A 16971-nucleotide genomic window follows, 5' to 3' on the forward strand; every position below is an offset into this window, starting at 1 on the left:
ATACTTCGGGGAGTAGGCCAAAGCTAGGGGTGCACTAAAAGAAAATGTGCCATATGCGGTGACAGAAAAAATACATTTTCTTTGAATATTAGAAGCATAAATGTTTACAGGTTAGCAGCTATGACAATGATCACTAAAAACGTCTGCTAAATAACTCATTCAAAACGTGTCCGTTAAAGAGCACCTAAATAGAAAAAAAGGAGTTCCTCTTAGCCTGAATGCAAACACCATCATCAGGGGAACCTCTGCCCCCACGAAAGCCTCAAACTGTGATTACACTACAATGAATTTTCTGAAAAGTAATTTTCAGGTTTAGGATACAATTTTTGCTTACGTTATTGCCATTACCATTGCATTTTCATTACTCCGCAAATGGGATGCATTAAAAGCTATAAAAAAATCAATGAATCAGTTCTGCTCACATCAAATATGTCAAAGAGAATATAATGTTTGTTGCATTTTTGTCTTTAATAGTTCTAAAATGTGTTTTAGTACATTTGAGATGGTAATAGGTAGTACACATATTTATAGTACATTGGCCTGAAAACTTCAGATTTATAAGGATTATAAAATATATTACTACACTGATAAAGACAAAGATACGTAAATTATGAAACAGGAAAGAGATTTCTGAAAACTATTTCCACCAATAAAGATTAGTTACCTAAACCTTTTTACTACTCCTGTAATTTTAAGTATTTACATATTTTTAAAACCTTGATCCAATTACAACTCTTTCGGCCAACATCTGAAAATATTCTCCAACACTAGCATGGAGTATACTCATAATTATACCACCTCTTAAATTCTGAATGTGTATTTTATTAAACTGAATTGAATGAAACTAAAATTTGAACAGCATAATTGAGGACTACAAAATTCTTTAAAAAGGGGCAGTCCTGTGTGGAACGCCCTAGAACAGAAATTATTATCTCTATTGGGATTTCTATGATTTCTTATTTTCAATGCTTTTCACAAAATAAGGAGAGCCTGCTTCTGATAAGCTTGGAAGTATGAGCAGAACTAAATCTGTTGTCTGAAGCAGTTAAGCTGCACATATCAAAAGATATAAAGCAATGGGAATCAAATCATCTGTCTCCCTATAAAAATAATATTCTGCCTTGCTGTACTATGTCATCTTACACAAGTATTTAAGCTTTTCATAGTCTAAACTATGTGTTACTTGCAGACAACTATAAATGAAAGAATTAACATTCACTCCTACCCTCACTAAATTTCAGGCTTTTAGTAAAAACATGTTTATCGACCAACTTCTTATAGGAAACAAAATGAGCCAGTATTACCATGCGTTAGTCATCAAAAACTGTCATTCAAGGTAAGTGCAAACAGAAAATCCACTTGACATTTCAGAATGGAAAAAAAATAAAGGCACATTTATACAAAAGGAATGTGAATCAAACTCTGTAATGACAATAAAACCAAGAGCCACAGAAACATGCTTATTGATATTTTAATAATCTCTTAAGGCTGGCCTTTCCGGGGACTCCCAGACAACTGAGTTAGGTCTGTTGAAATGTAAGGCCAGTTAGAGACATTTCATGTATAATTTGATGGCTAAAGAGTTGTCCTTGAATTCTTCTCCAAGAGTATAGGACAATTCAGAGGCCGGGAAGCCTAGTTATAATATTTCTAATGAAGTATCACTTCTGTTTACCAAACCCTCTTCAAACGAAATCCAGAAGGGAAAATACTGACTTTCACAGTTCCCAATCAAGCACATTTTTCACTATTTTAGGATGAATTTATTTGTACACTGAAAAATACATGTTCACGTTTGGCTGCAAGTGAAGCGATTTTCTGTACATTGTAAAAGGTAATCCAGGACTTCCAAGGTGTTGTGTAAAACTTAAACTTCTGCGCTTTATTTTATATCCTTGCCTCCGCCATCTGTTTACCTCCTAGAAATAATGGCCCGTTTTAAACACAGCAACGCCTGATCTGAGCAGGTCACAATCACATTACCAACTGCATAAACTCACAAAATGGTAGAAATTCATAAACACCCTGTGAGGAGCACTGAGTAGCCCTCTCAATCTTAGCCCCAGAGGAAAACAAAGGATTTACCAATTTAGCTAGGGGGCTGTAAAACGGTAAACTGACTGGCAGGGTCACAATGACATCAAGACGTTATTATTCTCAATTATTTTTTCTTTCAAATATCAGAGTTATTAAAATACTCTCCCTTATTTGGATTGCCTGAGCAACACAGAGCTTCAGCAACCAAAGCTACTTTTCTTTCCTTTTTTTTTTCCCAACAGTATTATTTTTCTTTGCTCAGCAGGCTTAATAAGGAGGTCCCCTAATGCAAAGAGCAGAATGCTGTTCTCTAAATTGTTACATGCCCATGAAATTATATTCCCAAATAGAGTACAAGTTATTGTGCAAACGCACCATACATTATCAGTCTACCAGCTATAGGCCTCCATCACCTCTTACCTGAGACAAAAACCTTTTAACCTACTACCACAAAGGTAAGGATCATGGCCAAGAAATCCAAGTTAAGAATGAATACATTCAGAATGACTGCCTACTATCAGTAGCATTTTTTTTTTTTTTTTGCTATTATGACAGCCGTCCAGTTTTCAAATCTAACAACGGGGATATCCTTCTGGAATAAATTACTTCCACTGAATAAATCCTTTAGAAAACCAGTCGCGACTACTGGCAACTTGAGTTCTAAAGGATGACTTCTTCTGCACTTGAAAGAGTTAAGTGCCTGCAAGGCCAAAGGCACCAGACAGCCTGCAAAAGAAATGCTGCTTTAGTCAGCTCTGAAAGGTTTCTAACAAGTACCAAATACTTGTTGATCTGTTCACAATAAACACCAGCAGGACTGTCGGGCTCCTCTCACTGTCTGGGGAGATGCATTTACATACTGCACCCAGTAAGCACAGCTTGTTGGTCTCCTTTATAAAAGCTGAGTAACTAGAAGCATCATTCAGTGTCTCCCGTCCAAAAATGACAGAAAGAAGATGCAGCTGAAATAGTAAAGTCTCTCATCTGGCTGGGGCAGCACAAATACTGTGCATGAAACACTTGGGAGTAGTCCAGGCACAAGACAAACCCACCTGAATGGACGGAGGAACACTGTCTGTTGCCATGGCAGCCTGATCTAATTACATGAGTGATCAGAGCTGGAGTAAGTACACCGAAAACCTACACCCGCTGACAGGTATCTACGAGATGAGAAAGGCAGACAGGCAGAAGGTTCAGGGGAGTCCTTCAACCTCTGCTTTATGTAGGTGGCACTCAAGCCCAGTTATCTGTGGAGCTGCTAAAATATTGACTGATGCAGCCACAGAGGGCAATCAGAGGAGATGAAATGCCAAAGCATTAGTCGTTACGGTGCAGTCCCTTTCCAAGAGTTCATTTGCAGGATTTTCTCATCCTTCTCTCTGGTGGTTTCTTCAGGCAAACACTGCATTCCAAAAAAGGCTTAAGTGTCAAACTACCTTCACCCACCAAATAAACCACACGGTGGGCTTAAGACAGGGGCTTCTAGGAACTGCAGGGCTCCTCAGAAACCCAAATGAAATAGCTAACACTGTCGAAAAAGTAACTAGCTGTGCCTAAAAATAACCATCAAGTAACTACCCGCTGCTCTGAGCGATATGTAACGATGATGTTTAAATATTAAGCACAGTCTGCATTATAAAACACAAATGTCAATGAGATGTGACTACAAGATTGGCAAAGAACTTATTTGCATACACACATTCCCGTGCATGCACCAGGATGTGCACGGAGTATGCCACTCTAAGCCATTAATTTTTATTCTGTGGGTTTAATAGGGTCTTCTAATTTTGCTAATTGTATCCTGTGGATCTCACAGGGAAACTAAGAATCTCTTCGGGGACAGAACCAGTTTGTAGGAGTCCCTACTGCACAGCATACGGTAAACAAAATAAAAATAGCTTGCCGTTCTCGTTAGCCACATCGCGCATTATATAACCAGCTTCCGACTGGCTTTTTTTTTTCCCCCTTACTACTCTTCAGCAATTTCCCAATCTCCCGAAGTATTTATATTACCCTCTTATCTGTAGGATTATATACTAAGAAAGCAAAACAAAACAGAGCAGCCACGGGATTGAACCAAACCCCACAGTCCTTGGAAACTGATTTTTTTGTTTGTTTTCTGGCAGGATCTCCACCCCCACCCTACTTCCACCCCCCGCTAAGGTTCTTGCTCAATCTGCCTCGAAAACCTGAATTGTTTCATCGCTTCCAGTCAGCCCCCTACGTGGTCTGAAATAAAATGAAAGCACCAGCCGCGGAGTTCAGGAAGGCGGCCTGAGGGCGGTGGGGGGGAGCGGCCGAGAAGGGGTCGGGGCGGTGCGGAGTCAGCCAAGTGGCCACTGAGGGGGCCCCCTCCCCACCGCGACGGCCCCGGCCGCCCCCTCCCCCGCGCGCGCGCACACACACTCACAATCGCACGCACTCACTCACTCACACTCACGCCGCGCTCTGCCACCGCCTCACCTCTTGCTCAGCCCGGCCGGCCCCCTGCCCCGCCCCGCCCCCTGCGGGACCGGCCTGCGCGCAGCGCTGGAACCACGTAGGAGGTGGCGGCTGCGGTCGCAGGAGTGGCGGAGCCTCCGGCCCGGCCCGGCCCAGAGTGAGCGAGCAGCGGGGCTCCAGGGCGCATCCCAGTCCCCGCAGCGCCGCCGCCGCCGCCGCCACCTCCTCCTTCCCCTCCTCCCGGCTTCATTCACCCTCCCAGCAGCCGCACAGCCGTTCACTCCGGCGCGGGCAGGGCAGCGCCTGCCACGGCTCCCTGGCTCCGGCCGCGGGTGGCGGCCCGGGCTGGGGCGCTCGCGGGTTCCCGGCTCCGGGCCGCTGCGACGGCTGCACATGATCAGGAAGCTGCCGTACCAACAGGGCGGCGGCGGCGGCAGCTGCAGCCAGGGCCGCCACCGCCACTCCGGCCGCGCTCCCGGCACCGCACACCCGCTCCCCCAGCACCCACCCCTCAGCGACCCCCGCTCTCCCACCGCTCTGCGCCCGGCCACGCGCGCGAAGTCCCGGCGCGGCCGCGGGCGCAGACCCTTCCCGGTCCGCAGCCGCACGCCCGGCCAGGCCGGCCTCCGTGGGGAGACCCCCACCCCGGGGCTCCGAGGCCAGGCGGCCCCCGCGGGCAAGCCCAGCCCTTCTCCAGACCCGCTCGCTCTCGCCGCCCTCTTCGGGGAGAGGAGTGAGGAGGGGGCGGCGGGAGGAAGGGGCAGCGCGACCCCCGGCCTCCGCCTCCCCCTACGCCACCTCCAGGGAGGAGGACATGGCTCTCCGCACTCGCGGCCGGACCGGCAGCCGCCGTAGCGGGGCGCCGCCGCCGCCGCTCTCCCCGCCCGCCCGTGCCCCCAGCCCGGGCGCGCCCCCTCGCCTGGCGGGCGCCCACCCAGCCCCTGCAGCCCTCCTGCCAGTTGTCCCTGCTCCCAGAGCGGGGATGTCGGCCCGGGAAGCTGGAGCCGGGGAAGGGTGTATGTACACACACACACACAAACACACACCACAACACAACGCGTCGATTTCCTCGCTCCTCTTCCAGCTGTTTTCCGAGCCGCCGAATGGGGTTTGGGGTTTGTTTGCTGGTTGTTGCTTTTGCCCCTCTAGGGAGAGCGGGGATGGGGGGGGGAGATCTCAATCTAAATCATGGGAGAAGGAGATGGGGGAGGGGGGAGAGAAAGAATCGGAGGAGAAAAAAAATAGCCACTTACTGTAAAGTGTAAATGGATCTGGGGTTGCGTGGGGAAGGGGGGGCAGAGGGAGAGAAACAGTGTCTTGCGGCTGCTGTCGCTCTGGCTGCTGCTCCACGGGGCTTGTTTTGGATCCCCCTGCAGTGAAACAGGTCCTGTACGGCTCCGCCACTGTAGTAGAAATGATGTCTGCGGTATACTCTGCTCTCTCCTCCTCCTCCTCCTCCCCCCCCCGCTCCTCTCCCCTCCGCTCCTCTCCCCTCCCTCCTCCCTCCGCCCGCCCTCCCTCGCGCTCTCTCGCGCTCGCTCGCTAGCTCGCTCCAGTATGTAAATGTGTAATAGAAGCCAAATATGGAGCAGTTGGCTGCCGCCGCCGCAGCTCTGGGATCCGACTTCGGGGGGGGCGGGGGGGCACCCTCCGGCGGGCGGCGGGGCGAGCAGCTCTGAGCACAGCGAGCGCACAGCGCGGCGGCCGGTCCGCGCCCTTAACCCTTCGGTGCGCGCAGCCCGGGCTCGGAGGCCCCCGGGGAGGCGGGCGCGTTTCCCCAAGACCGGCTCGGGATCAAGGGCCACGGGGCGGGAGGGGTGACCGGGGCCGGAGGGGACAGTGCTTCCAGGTTTGGGAAAGGGGCGGGGAGCTGAAGCGATGAGGTAATTTTAGCGGTGACCGGTAGGTCCTCGCGCGCCTTCCCGGGTCCCTGCATCTAGTTGGAGGGGACAGAGCGACAGCGGGGTGCAACTCAGGGACCCTGGAGGACTCTCCGAGGGCTGTCGAGCTGCAAGTCGGAGCCCATGAAATACCCCAAGTGGGAGAGGAAGTGGGCCAATTCTGATCCCGACGTTCCCTTCGTCCTGGGCGCGCCGACAAGCGTCTAAGAGGGCTGACTCCGATCTTCACGCATTTTAACCCTCAAACCGGTTTAGCCTCAGCGTTCCGGAAGCCAGCCCACCGAGCCGCGGGGACTGCCTTGGCGTGCAACTCAGGAAAGTTTTAAGGGTCCCCTATCTGCACGTGCACCCTCACCTTTCCTGCCTACGAAAGCTGGTGACCTCCCTGCTCTCCCTTCTCTTTCTGCAGGTCCGGAAATCTGCTCTGGGTATGGAACTACCCAGCTTTACCCTGGGTAGACGATCCGCGCACTCCTCTCGCCGCTAATTCGGGATCATTAATTTCATCGGAAATGAGGCAACCAGTGTAGGAGAAAGAGAAAGCAAACCGAGCATCAGACGGCAGTTCTCATGAATCCGCGCCGGAGAACTTCCTCTGGACTCAAATTTAAGTGCGGTTCTCAACTCCTCGCCACCCCGTCCCTCCGTGGGTACCACCGCCAGGCGTTAGCTGGAAGGGAAGGACTCTTCTTTGGAGGGGTGGTACCTGGCCAACAGGTGTGGCACCTGGAGGAAGAGAAGGCACAGCCATGCTAAAGGGAGCTCAGTGCGGCGTTCTCCTGGCTGCAGATAATTCTGGAAGACCGGTAGGTGTCGGGGCAGCATTTAACCTTTTTCAGGTGCTTAGAACCAAGTGTCTAGAAATACGATCCTTACAACGTAAGTTTTTCTCTGGAAACCTCCACTTGACTGGAAGCTGTATTTGAGAAACCTTTTGGCTGAATTTACTTATGACTTACTTAAGGGTTACTCACCAACTGAAGCAGGATACAGAATCACCAAGAGAAATGTGTCAGCTTTTAAACAACTGTATTGTAGAGCCAAGGTGCTGCAGAAATAAAAATCAGCACCCTAGCTAGGACGGTTGTAGAGCCCCGGAAATCATTTTTTTCCTCACGTTTTGAAACACCATGCACATATACATGGCTATTTTTAAAGAACTACTACTACTGTTTACTCGTTTCTACAACTTTTTTTTTTTTACTTAAAAATCAATGATGGTTACAGTTTAAGCCCCAGGTTGGTCTAAAGTGACATTGTTGGTCTCATTACAGCCTCTAGTGGACAATTAAAATCAGTTTCCTGAAAAGGCTCTGCCTGACAAGCATTACCAAGGTGAAGGTTAATATCTCAGAACGTAACCGGGTAGTAACGTATCTTTCCCCCCTTGGCAGTGCCGGTTTCTGAAAGGGGCAGAAGCTGTTAGCTCTGCACGAAAAAGACGTATGCTTTTTGAGGCAGGTATTATTATTACTGGCCTGTGACTAAACAGAGAACTTCTGCTCTTCATTTCAGTTTCAGACAGCTTTCATAAAAAAATTAATTCATCTAAAATATTTTTATAACAGAAAATATTGGTTGCCATGTTTTTGGCTTAACTGAGATGTTTCCATTCCAACTCCTAATCTGCAGACTGTCCCATCCACCTCCACTCTATTTTTAGATATCTTAACATTTAGAGAATTGGGGGTTAAAAAAAAAGAGCAATATTTTCATTATTACACTGATGCAAGCAGTTAATTTATTTTAACAACCTTCAACACATTAAAACACATAACTCAGATTCGAGTGAGTCAGTTAATTTAAATGTTCCCTCAAGGAAGCTAAATACATTTATTACCCAAACAGTAAGAACACATAATAAGAACTGTGTCATTTACTTACTTAGCCATTAAGGTTAAAGCCAGAAACTGCCAATTAAAATGTGTAACTATTTCTTCCTGCAAGGTCCAACATAAACATAATACTTATGATACAGTTTCACTACCTTTAGTACTGAAATGTTGTAGTTTCAGGTGGCAAAACTTTAAATGTACAGTCACAAATAACTGGCCCTGATTCTTTAAAAACAATACTTTCTCATGCAAAAAAAAAAAAAAAAAACACTCAATGAAAGAAGAGCAGGGTTTTTAAGAAGCCAGTAAGCAAAGATGTAGTACTATGTTCCTAGTCATAAACCTGATAACTATACTCAGGCAAGTGTAAGTCGAACTTTGAAATTAAAGGAAATTGAGAAATAAGGCCGGCTGAGCCATCCTCCTAATCTGGGTTCTGCATTGCTTAAACACTCTTATATCTATTTCACTGTTTCGGTAATGTCTACTTTTGAAGGTTTAAAATGGCCTATCAAGTATATTTTATATCATACAATTACATATCACATCTTGCTCCTAAAAGCATAGTCTTCAAAGCAGCACCAGCAGCATCTGGAAGCTTTTTAGACATTCAGAATGAGAGTTCCACCCCAGACCTACAGAATCCCAATGTGTGTTTCAACCAACTCCCTTCTCCCCGCCCCCCCACCCCCCCCCCCCACAGTGATTCCTGAGTGCATTATAGTAGGAAGAACACTGTCTATACTACAGGGCTCTGTCTAGATGAATTTGGCCACAGATGCAAACTTAATTCTTCTATTTATTCTTTTTTATTCCCTTCCCCTTTTATTAATTTGCACTTTTAAAATGAAAAATTATTACATTTTATGCTTTGGTCAAATAGTACTGCATTTCAGAAGGGCCCTGATTTATGCACAAATCTGCATCATCATTGCCAAGAGAACACTCTGTACGGAATATACCAGGGTCTTGAACATGAAACTTTTCTTCACAGCAGCAGAGGGAGCACAAGAGTACTTAATAAAGCAAGTGTACGGGCCCTCCACACTGTAAGGGCTTTTTAAATGTAGTATATGTCTTCATTGGAAGTAGCCTCTTACATAGTTCAAAGCAAACAAAGACAAGCAAACACAAAGGGCTCAGCAGCTTGTAACAACTAAATGATTGAATGGATTGGAAGTTAAATAGAATATAGACATAATTATTTAGAGTTTTAGGCTTGAATTCTTAAAAGAAAGTGGACCTCAGTAGTCATACTTGAAAAAGATGCCTTAGCTTTTCTGCAATGAAAAATAAAGATATACAACACCGAGTAAGGCAAGTGAGAGTCACTTCTGTTTATCTAAAAACCTTGGGGTCAGTTAACCCAATACTACATCAGATAAGTTCACTTCATTTGGAGTCAAATATGTTGGTAAAAGTATAGGTACTTCTCACCATGTTTACTTTCACAGTAATTTTAGGGGTTTATCTTTCATGTTTGCAGTGGAGAGGATTTACATTTCAATTGTACCTATGTAGCTTTTCATTCTTTTTACAGTCCTTCCACACTGCATCTTCAAATGCTCCCCGAAGGTGGATAAGACAGGATGTTTTGGAACTGGCTCGTGCCTGCATAGCACTGGGTCATTCAATAATAACAATAATCCATTGAGTTGTTCAGAAATGAGGGAAATCACAGAGGTTAAAGATCCAGCAGCATGTTCTTTACAGTTTCAAAGATTTTTCAAAGTTATTAGATAGTATTTAATAAGTGAATATTTAAATGAGACTTATGAATAGAGACGGTCTTCATTCTTGAGCTATGTTTTTTATGTGTTTATCACTTATTTACCACTAGCCGTTCATTGTGCATTTACAATAACTAGGCCCTGAGAATATAAAGATGAGTAAGACATTTCCGTCTGCAGTGAGTTCACAGCAAAACAAATCTTATCTTTTGAAAAACGTCTGTTTTAGCTATGATGAAACTTAAAGATTCATAGTTGATTGATCCAGTACCTCTCAGAATCAGTATATTGATCAGACTTCCAAATATGAGAATCAAATACTAGGATCATTAAAAATTTGGGTGGTGGGAGGGCAACTGTGTAAATCATCAGCAAAATTTATTTATAAAGCTAATATTAATACTGCAAATTTGTAAAACAAACAAAATGTAAAGTTACAACATATGTTTTATCTGAATGCCTTGTCTATCCAAAAAGAAAAAATCACGTGAGTAAATTTAAATGGTAAACATTTAATTATTTATATCTTCTTTAAAAATTGTTAAAAAGAATGTCCTCCTATGTTAAAGAAAGATTTGCCAAATTTTGGCCTGGAGCAATTTGTTATGGCTGTGTAATAAATACCCCGAAGTTGAATTTTTAATGGAAACACTGACAGACCTTTAACCATGGTATTATAAGGAGGGTGTTAGCCCACATATGTCATTTTAAAATCTGAGCAAATCATAGTGTGCCTGCAAAACCAATATACTTTCCTTAGATTGTACTTCCAAATAAAGCTGGAGAGACCAGAAAAGCAAAATAAACTAAAAACAGAAGTGAAAACCACTCACACAATAGACTCTGAGGTCAGCTCGCCACACCCAAACTGAAGTCACTGGGCTCTGTTTGAGGCACAGAGACTCTTAAAGGACATGCTTCTGAATCAGCTTTCTTGACCCTCCACCAAACTGTAGCAGCCCAGGCTTCTGGGTAATGAAAGTGACATCACCAATAGTCAAGAGTAAAATTAAAATCATTGTATTTAAACATCTGCCAACAGTTTATGACTTAAGAGTACACACATTAGGCAATTTTAAATAAGATTTTGTCTACAATTAAAATCAAATGCTTTAGTATAGGTCTGTACTGTCCAATATGGCTATTAAGCACTTGAGATGGGTTGTAATTGTAAAATATACCTTGGATTCTAAAGACTTAGAACATACACACACACACACGCACACACACACACACGCACACATACGCACATATACATATATTAAATATTAAAATGAAAATACTCTGCATATATTAGGTTAAATTAAAATCTTGTTAAAATTAATTTACCTCTTTCTTTTTACTTTTTAATGTGGCTACTATATAATTTAAAATGGCATGTGTCCATTACATTTCTAATGGACGGCGCTGGTATAGACAATGGGGCTGGGAAGGTGAAGGAATTAGTTCTAAGAACCCATAATTGGAGACCTTAGGCATGGCTCTTTGCAGTAGTGTAGTAGTAACTTAGTTACTTTTCTGCCTTCCTGAGGTTGGTTTCCCCCTTGCAGTATAGAACATGGATCTTACCCCCTGTTAAAATGATCTCTGAGAGTAAGCTATTGGTGAAGGCATAGTCTCCTTGGTAGACCTGATGTGGGCCTGGAAAACGAAAATCTGTTAGGCGTATCTGTAAGACTAAAAATTCGTTAGGTTCAGTCTCTCGAGGTGGGGTGGGGGAGTCCTCAAATACTTTGCCACCCTGGAAAGCTAATGGAAAACTTGCTCTCTGTTTTAGAAAGCACAAGCCTTCTGAAGTTACAGCTGGTTATGGCTGAATGGTTGGGGGTGTTACCTTTTAATGACAGATGGCTTTGGGCATGGATAATGAAAAGTATACTATCGCTACTTCACTAGAAAACAAATCAAAGCCACCAAAAGGAAATCTGGTTTTTTTGTTAAACAGTTTCTAATATATTTAGTATAGTAGGACACATCAAAAGGAAATTAGATGATTTTTAACCATTGTTATTTATTTTGCAAGCAAGACCTAGACACATTTTCACTAATGTAACTATGTCCGACATTGAACGTAATGCAATGACCTATGAAATAACAAGAGTTTATGGTCTTAATCATCTATAGAACATAGTTCTTCTTACATGAAAAGAAAATGAACAACATTTTAAGGCTTGGAATGAGTGAGTTGAACTTTGCTTGGTATTGGCCAGAAGCATTTGGAAATCTATTAAAAGCATTTCATTAACAACTTGGCATTTTGTTTCCTCAAAAGAAATACATTTACCAAATTAAAATCAAAGCCCAATTTTAAGATAGTGGCAGTTGATGGGTTGTGAGGGTAAAGCTTAGGGTGCCTTCAAAATAAGATCAGGGGCAACAACAGGCTAAAAACCCCCATCAAATCGTTATTCTAACTTCATGACATTAAAATACATAGCATAAGCTCTCACAGTTACTTTATTTTTCTTGAGTCAATATAGGCTAGGGAAAGCTGATCCAAATGAGGGTCAGGGTTTAAGACAACTGTTTTATGAGGAATTTACCAAGTTTACCCCAAAGAGGAAGAGTCAGAGAAAAATACATTGGCAAACTTCGCTTTTTGACATAAACAACTAGAGGAGACTGTCCGTGTCAGGATTTCAGCAGGGGTTGTCAGGCAGTTCGGTATTTGCAGAACCCCTGTCCATCAGGCGTCTCCAAAGTATAACTGCTGGGCGACTTGGGGGGGCCCTCAAGACTGATGAATGAAGATCCGGATTTGCTTTGTGCCGCGGCACAGACATGAAGTGATAGCTCCTGTCACAGATGCTTTCTGACAGAGCAGAATAACAGCACTCAGACTTCAACAGTAAATTACAAACAATCCCTTTTTAAGTACAAAATGAATGCACAGAATGGAAGACCCTGTCAGCTAGAATGTGAGTAAATCAAGTAGGAGAAGACAAATTGTTCACTCATACCACTACAGCCAGATTCTTATGCTTGTCAGATAAAAAGAGAAATTAATCCTCCATTGTACTTCTAATCAATATGCCAGGTATCATCGGATGCATCTCCTCTGAAAGCCAGTCCAGTTACAAGGTGATGCCTTCCAACCCCTCCCCCATCTCTGGTTTAAAAGTTGTAGCTGAAATACCAATAGTAAGAACATGTGACCCCAGCACTCCCAGCGGGAGCCTTTCTGCAGTCAATTTCATAATGACTTTGCTCCGCCTCTCTGCTCAGCACTTCCTTCCCCCTCACTCTCCTCTCTCCCCCACCCCCAGCAATGAATCATCCTGCATTTAAAGGGACTTAGATGACCCAGTGTGAACTTTACAGGCATCCTGTACATTCTTATGCCAAAAAAGGGAGTTGCTCTGTGACAGAAACCTAGGCAGATCCTGATGCAGATCTCAGAAGTGGGGAGCCTGGGTGCTTATCTAGGAGAATCAGTGAGGAGTTAATTTTCCTAGATCCTGGTGGGGATTCAGAATTGCCTATCGCAGTTCACGATCAGGTTTTTAAGAACGCAGTTCAGCTCTGTGTGCAGAAAGGAATATATCAGAGACAAAAATGTTGGCAGATCTCCTTTATGCAATCAGGGCAGAGGAATTTATACCACATCAGCCTTTTGATTTCTTCAGATCTGGCTGAGGGTGGGGTTTCCATATTTGTGCTTTGGCAAATGCGTCCAAGAATGAACTCCGCCTTAGAGATGCTCCTAATGTTCTTTCAGGTTACTGTGTGCTGATTTGTGCATTTAATATTAAAACCAGAAACATTCTTGCCCCTTCGTTTCTTTAATACCGTTTCTGAGTAATACAGATTAAGTAGACAATCTGGGCCTTGCTTTTAGAGACCTTTCCCCCTACTTAAGGGGGTAAAGAGTGGATCACCTAGATAACATTGTGCTTTTGCATATACTTTCTGTCTACCTGGGAAGCCCTCCTTTGCACAGCGGATCTTTCCCCACCCTCCAGGATCCAGCTCAAGCACCAGCACTTCTGCGAAGCCTTCCCTGATTATCACAAGACTTTGCAGCTCTCCCCAATGTGTGAGTCAGAGAAGTGCTATTTTCTTATTCTTTTTATTTATACAATATATATTTTCTTAACTCTGACAGAAAGAAATCAGGGCCATAAGCACAGATGGAGATTATCCTAAGTGAGAGCGTCTCGTATCTAATATTTCCTGTACTCCCAAACCCATCTGACCTCCACTTACGATTTCACATGGAACTGTTTTCCTTTTATTGCTCCATTTCTGTGGCTCCCCCCACTGGTCAGTTCTCCATGTGAGTTCCTGTTGCCCTCTGTCATAGGTTGAATTGTGTTCCCCGGAAGATATACTGAAGTCCTAGGCCCCAGGAAAGTGCGTGTGACTTTATTTGGAAATAGGGTCTTTGCAGATGTGATCAGTTAAGATGAGGTCTTACCGGACTAGGGTGGATCCTGAGTCCAATATGACTGCTGCCCTCCTAAGAAGAGGAGACACAGAAACACAGAGGAGACACAGGGAGGGGAGGAAGGGTACAGGAAGACAGAGGCAGAGCTTGGTGTTATGCTGCCATCAGCCAAGGAAAGCCAAGAATGGCCAGCAACCACCAGGAGCTAGAATAGGCAAGGAAGGATCCTTCCCTAGAGCCTCAGAGGGAGCAAAGCCTTGCCGACACCTTGATTTTGGACCTCTAGCCTCCAGAACTGTGAGAGAATATATTTCTCTTGTTTTTGTTTTGTGTTGTTTTGTTATTTAGTTTGTTTATTTTTGGCTGCATTGGGTCTTCGTTGTTGAATGTGGGCTTTCTCTAGTTGCAGCAAGCGGGGGCTACTCTTCCTTGCAGTATGCGGGCTTCTCACTGCAGTGGCTTCTCTTGTTGCGGAGCACGGGCTCAGTAGTTGTGGCTCGTGGGCTCTAGAGCACAGGCTTCAGTAGTTGCGGCATGTGGGCTTAGCTGTTCCGCGGCATGTGGGATCTTCCCAGACCAGGGCTCAAACCCGTGTCCCCTGCATTGGCAGGCGGATTCTTAACCACTGCGGCACCAGGGAAGCCCTGTTTCTCTTGTTTTAAGCCACCCAGTTTGGGCTTATTTGTTACAGCAGCCCCAGGAAACTCATACACCCTTTTTATGAGAGCTGTGGTGACAGTTCTGTTGCATTCTTCTTTCTTCTCTTTATTTACATATATGGCCCACTCTCCTCTATAGATACACATAGGTAATCAGTTCTGGATGCATGTTTGGTCTTTTAGCCATGACAGTACCAATATACAAAAGTTTCAGTGGAATAGGAAAGTTGTCAAGAGAGTTCTAGAAGCACCTCCCCATCCTCCCAGAAACATCTGGCCTCTGGCCCAGAGGCTCAGACGTTGCTGCAGGTCTGAGAGAGGGTGGTGTCCTCCCAGACTGGGCCTCAGCTCAAAGGTCTTCCCAGGGCTCCTTGGCTCCTTCTACTGGTGCCAGGATGCACCTGCAGCTCTCCTCTTCGGAAGTGGCATTTCGATGTGTGGAGTGGGGTGAGGAAAAGACTAAAAAAGCCAAATCAATTGTTTGGAACGGAGGAGGAAATACAACCCAAAAAACTGCTGCTTTTTTTTTAAACTGTTCATTCGAGTCTTATAAAAGTGCTTGTGAATACCTCAGTCTTTCTGAGTCTCATCTTCCAAAAGCACAACTGGAAGCTCATTGGTTTCACGAGGTTTTCCCCAGCAGGTGGAGGGAGGCCTTACACTTGAGCCCAGAATCCCGAGGTATCTCTTCTCTAACAGTCACCAAGAGACGGACCATACAGTTCTTGCACACACGTCTCAGTAAATGGCAGCTCCATCCTTCCAACTGCTCAGGCCAAAAAGCATCTTGACTCCTCTCTGTCTTTCACACCCCACATCCAATCTGCCCCCAAATCCAGTTGGCTGTCCCTTCTGTACCCAGCATCTGACCATTTCTCACCATTTGGGCTGCTACCACTGGGGATGAACCACCACCACCCTTCATCAGGATGATTGCACTGACCTCCTAAATCATCTCTCTGCTTCCACCATGTCCGGTTCAGGCCATAGTTGAGCATCTGCATGAGGTGATGCCACAGCTCCGCTCCAAAGCATCTGATGTCTCTCTCCCACTTGGAGTCAAAATCCAAATCCTCCCATGGCCTCCAAGGCCCCACACAAACAGGGTGCCCTCTGTCTTCCAGATCCCATGTCCTCTCTCCCCTCCCTCCTACAGCTCCAGCCCCAAACAAGCCAGGTGCTCCCTTGCCTCAGGGCCTTTCTACTTGCTGATCCCTCACTTGGAATGCTTCTCCCTGAATATCCACATGGCTCACTCCCTTGCATTCTTCAGTCTTTTTGTCTTAAAAAAAAAAAGCAAACAAAAAAACCTCCCAGTGAAGCCTGCTCTGACCACCCTACTTAAAATTGTACCCCCTGACTTTCCTGGTCCACCTTGCTCTGCTATTATTCCATCAGTGTATTACCTTAGAACATTCAGAGTCATTTCCTTTAGTTTGTTTATTGTCAGGAGAGCAGAGGTTGTGTCTGTCTTATGCACTGATAAACCCCAAACATCTAGAACAGTCCTGGGCACATGACAGACACCCACTAAAGATTCATCAACCATTAAATGAATTAATGAATCAGTAATATTTTCAGGACCTACTATGTGCAAAGCCTTAAGCTCCAACACAACAATTCCCTCATTAGAAGCTAATCCAAAACCAATGCATCTTGTCCACACTATGGTATATATTCTGTTTACTCGATGTTTGACTTAATTATATCTGGTATACCTATTAAGACTGAGTTGGAATGAGCTGAATTTCACATTCAGACTCAGATTTGTGAAGAACTTTTAAAAAACAAAATTGGAAACCAGAATTGAAAATCATGTACAAACGTGACAGCAAGTTTTGAGAACAAACAGAAAGTAGCATAGCTACACCTTCCAATAATCATAATTTTTAAAAGCTACCATTTATCAAGCTCTTATTCTGTGCCAGGCAACGTGGTAAGGGTTTTGCACATGTCGTTTCATCTAAATCCCCACCACAG

The 16971-nt window shown here is 44.7% G+C and overlaps 1 protein-coding gene across 1 annotated transcript in view; it reads right to left on the reverse strand.

Annotated features, from left to right (window-relative positions):
* LOC132497831 (uncharacterized) overlaps nt 1-15995 on the reverse strand; it is a 35427-nt gene extending 19432 nt beyond the window's left edge. Inside the window, exons 1-4 of the mRNA XM_060111379.1 lie at nt 15872-15995; nt 11515-11586; nt 6736-6816; nt 5733-5882 (exon numbers count right to left, since the gene is read on the reverse strand). Of these exons, the coding sequence (XP_059967362.1) occupies nt 5733-5882; nt 6736-6816; nt 11515-11586; nt 15872-15995 (427 nt within the window). The remainder of the gene's footprint in view (nt 1-5732; nt 5883-6735; nt 6817-11514; nt 11587-15871) is intronic.
* Between the last annotated feature and the right edge of the window lie 976 nt (nt 15996-16971).

Source organism: Mesoplodon densirostris, chromosome 10 (genome assembly GCF_025265405.1).
Source record: "Mesoplodon densirostris isolate mMesDen1 chromosome 10, mMesDen1 primary haplotype, whole genome shotgun sequence".
Lineage (NCBI taxonomy): Eukaryota > Metazoa > Chordata > Mammalia > Artiodactyla > Ziphiidae > Mesoplodon > Mesoplodon densirostris.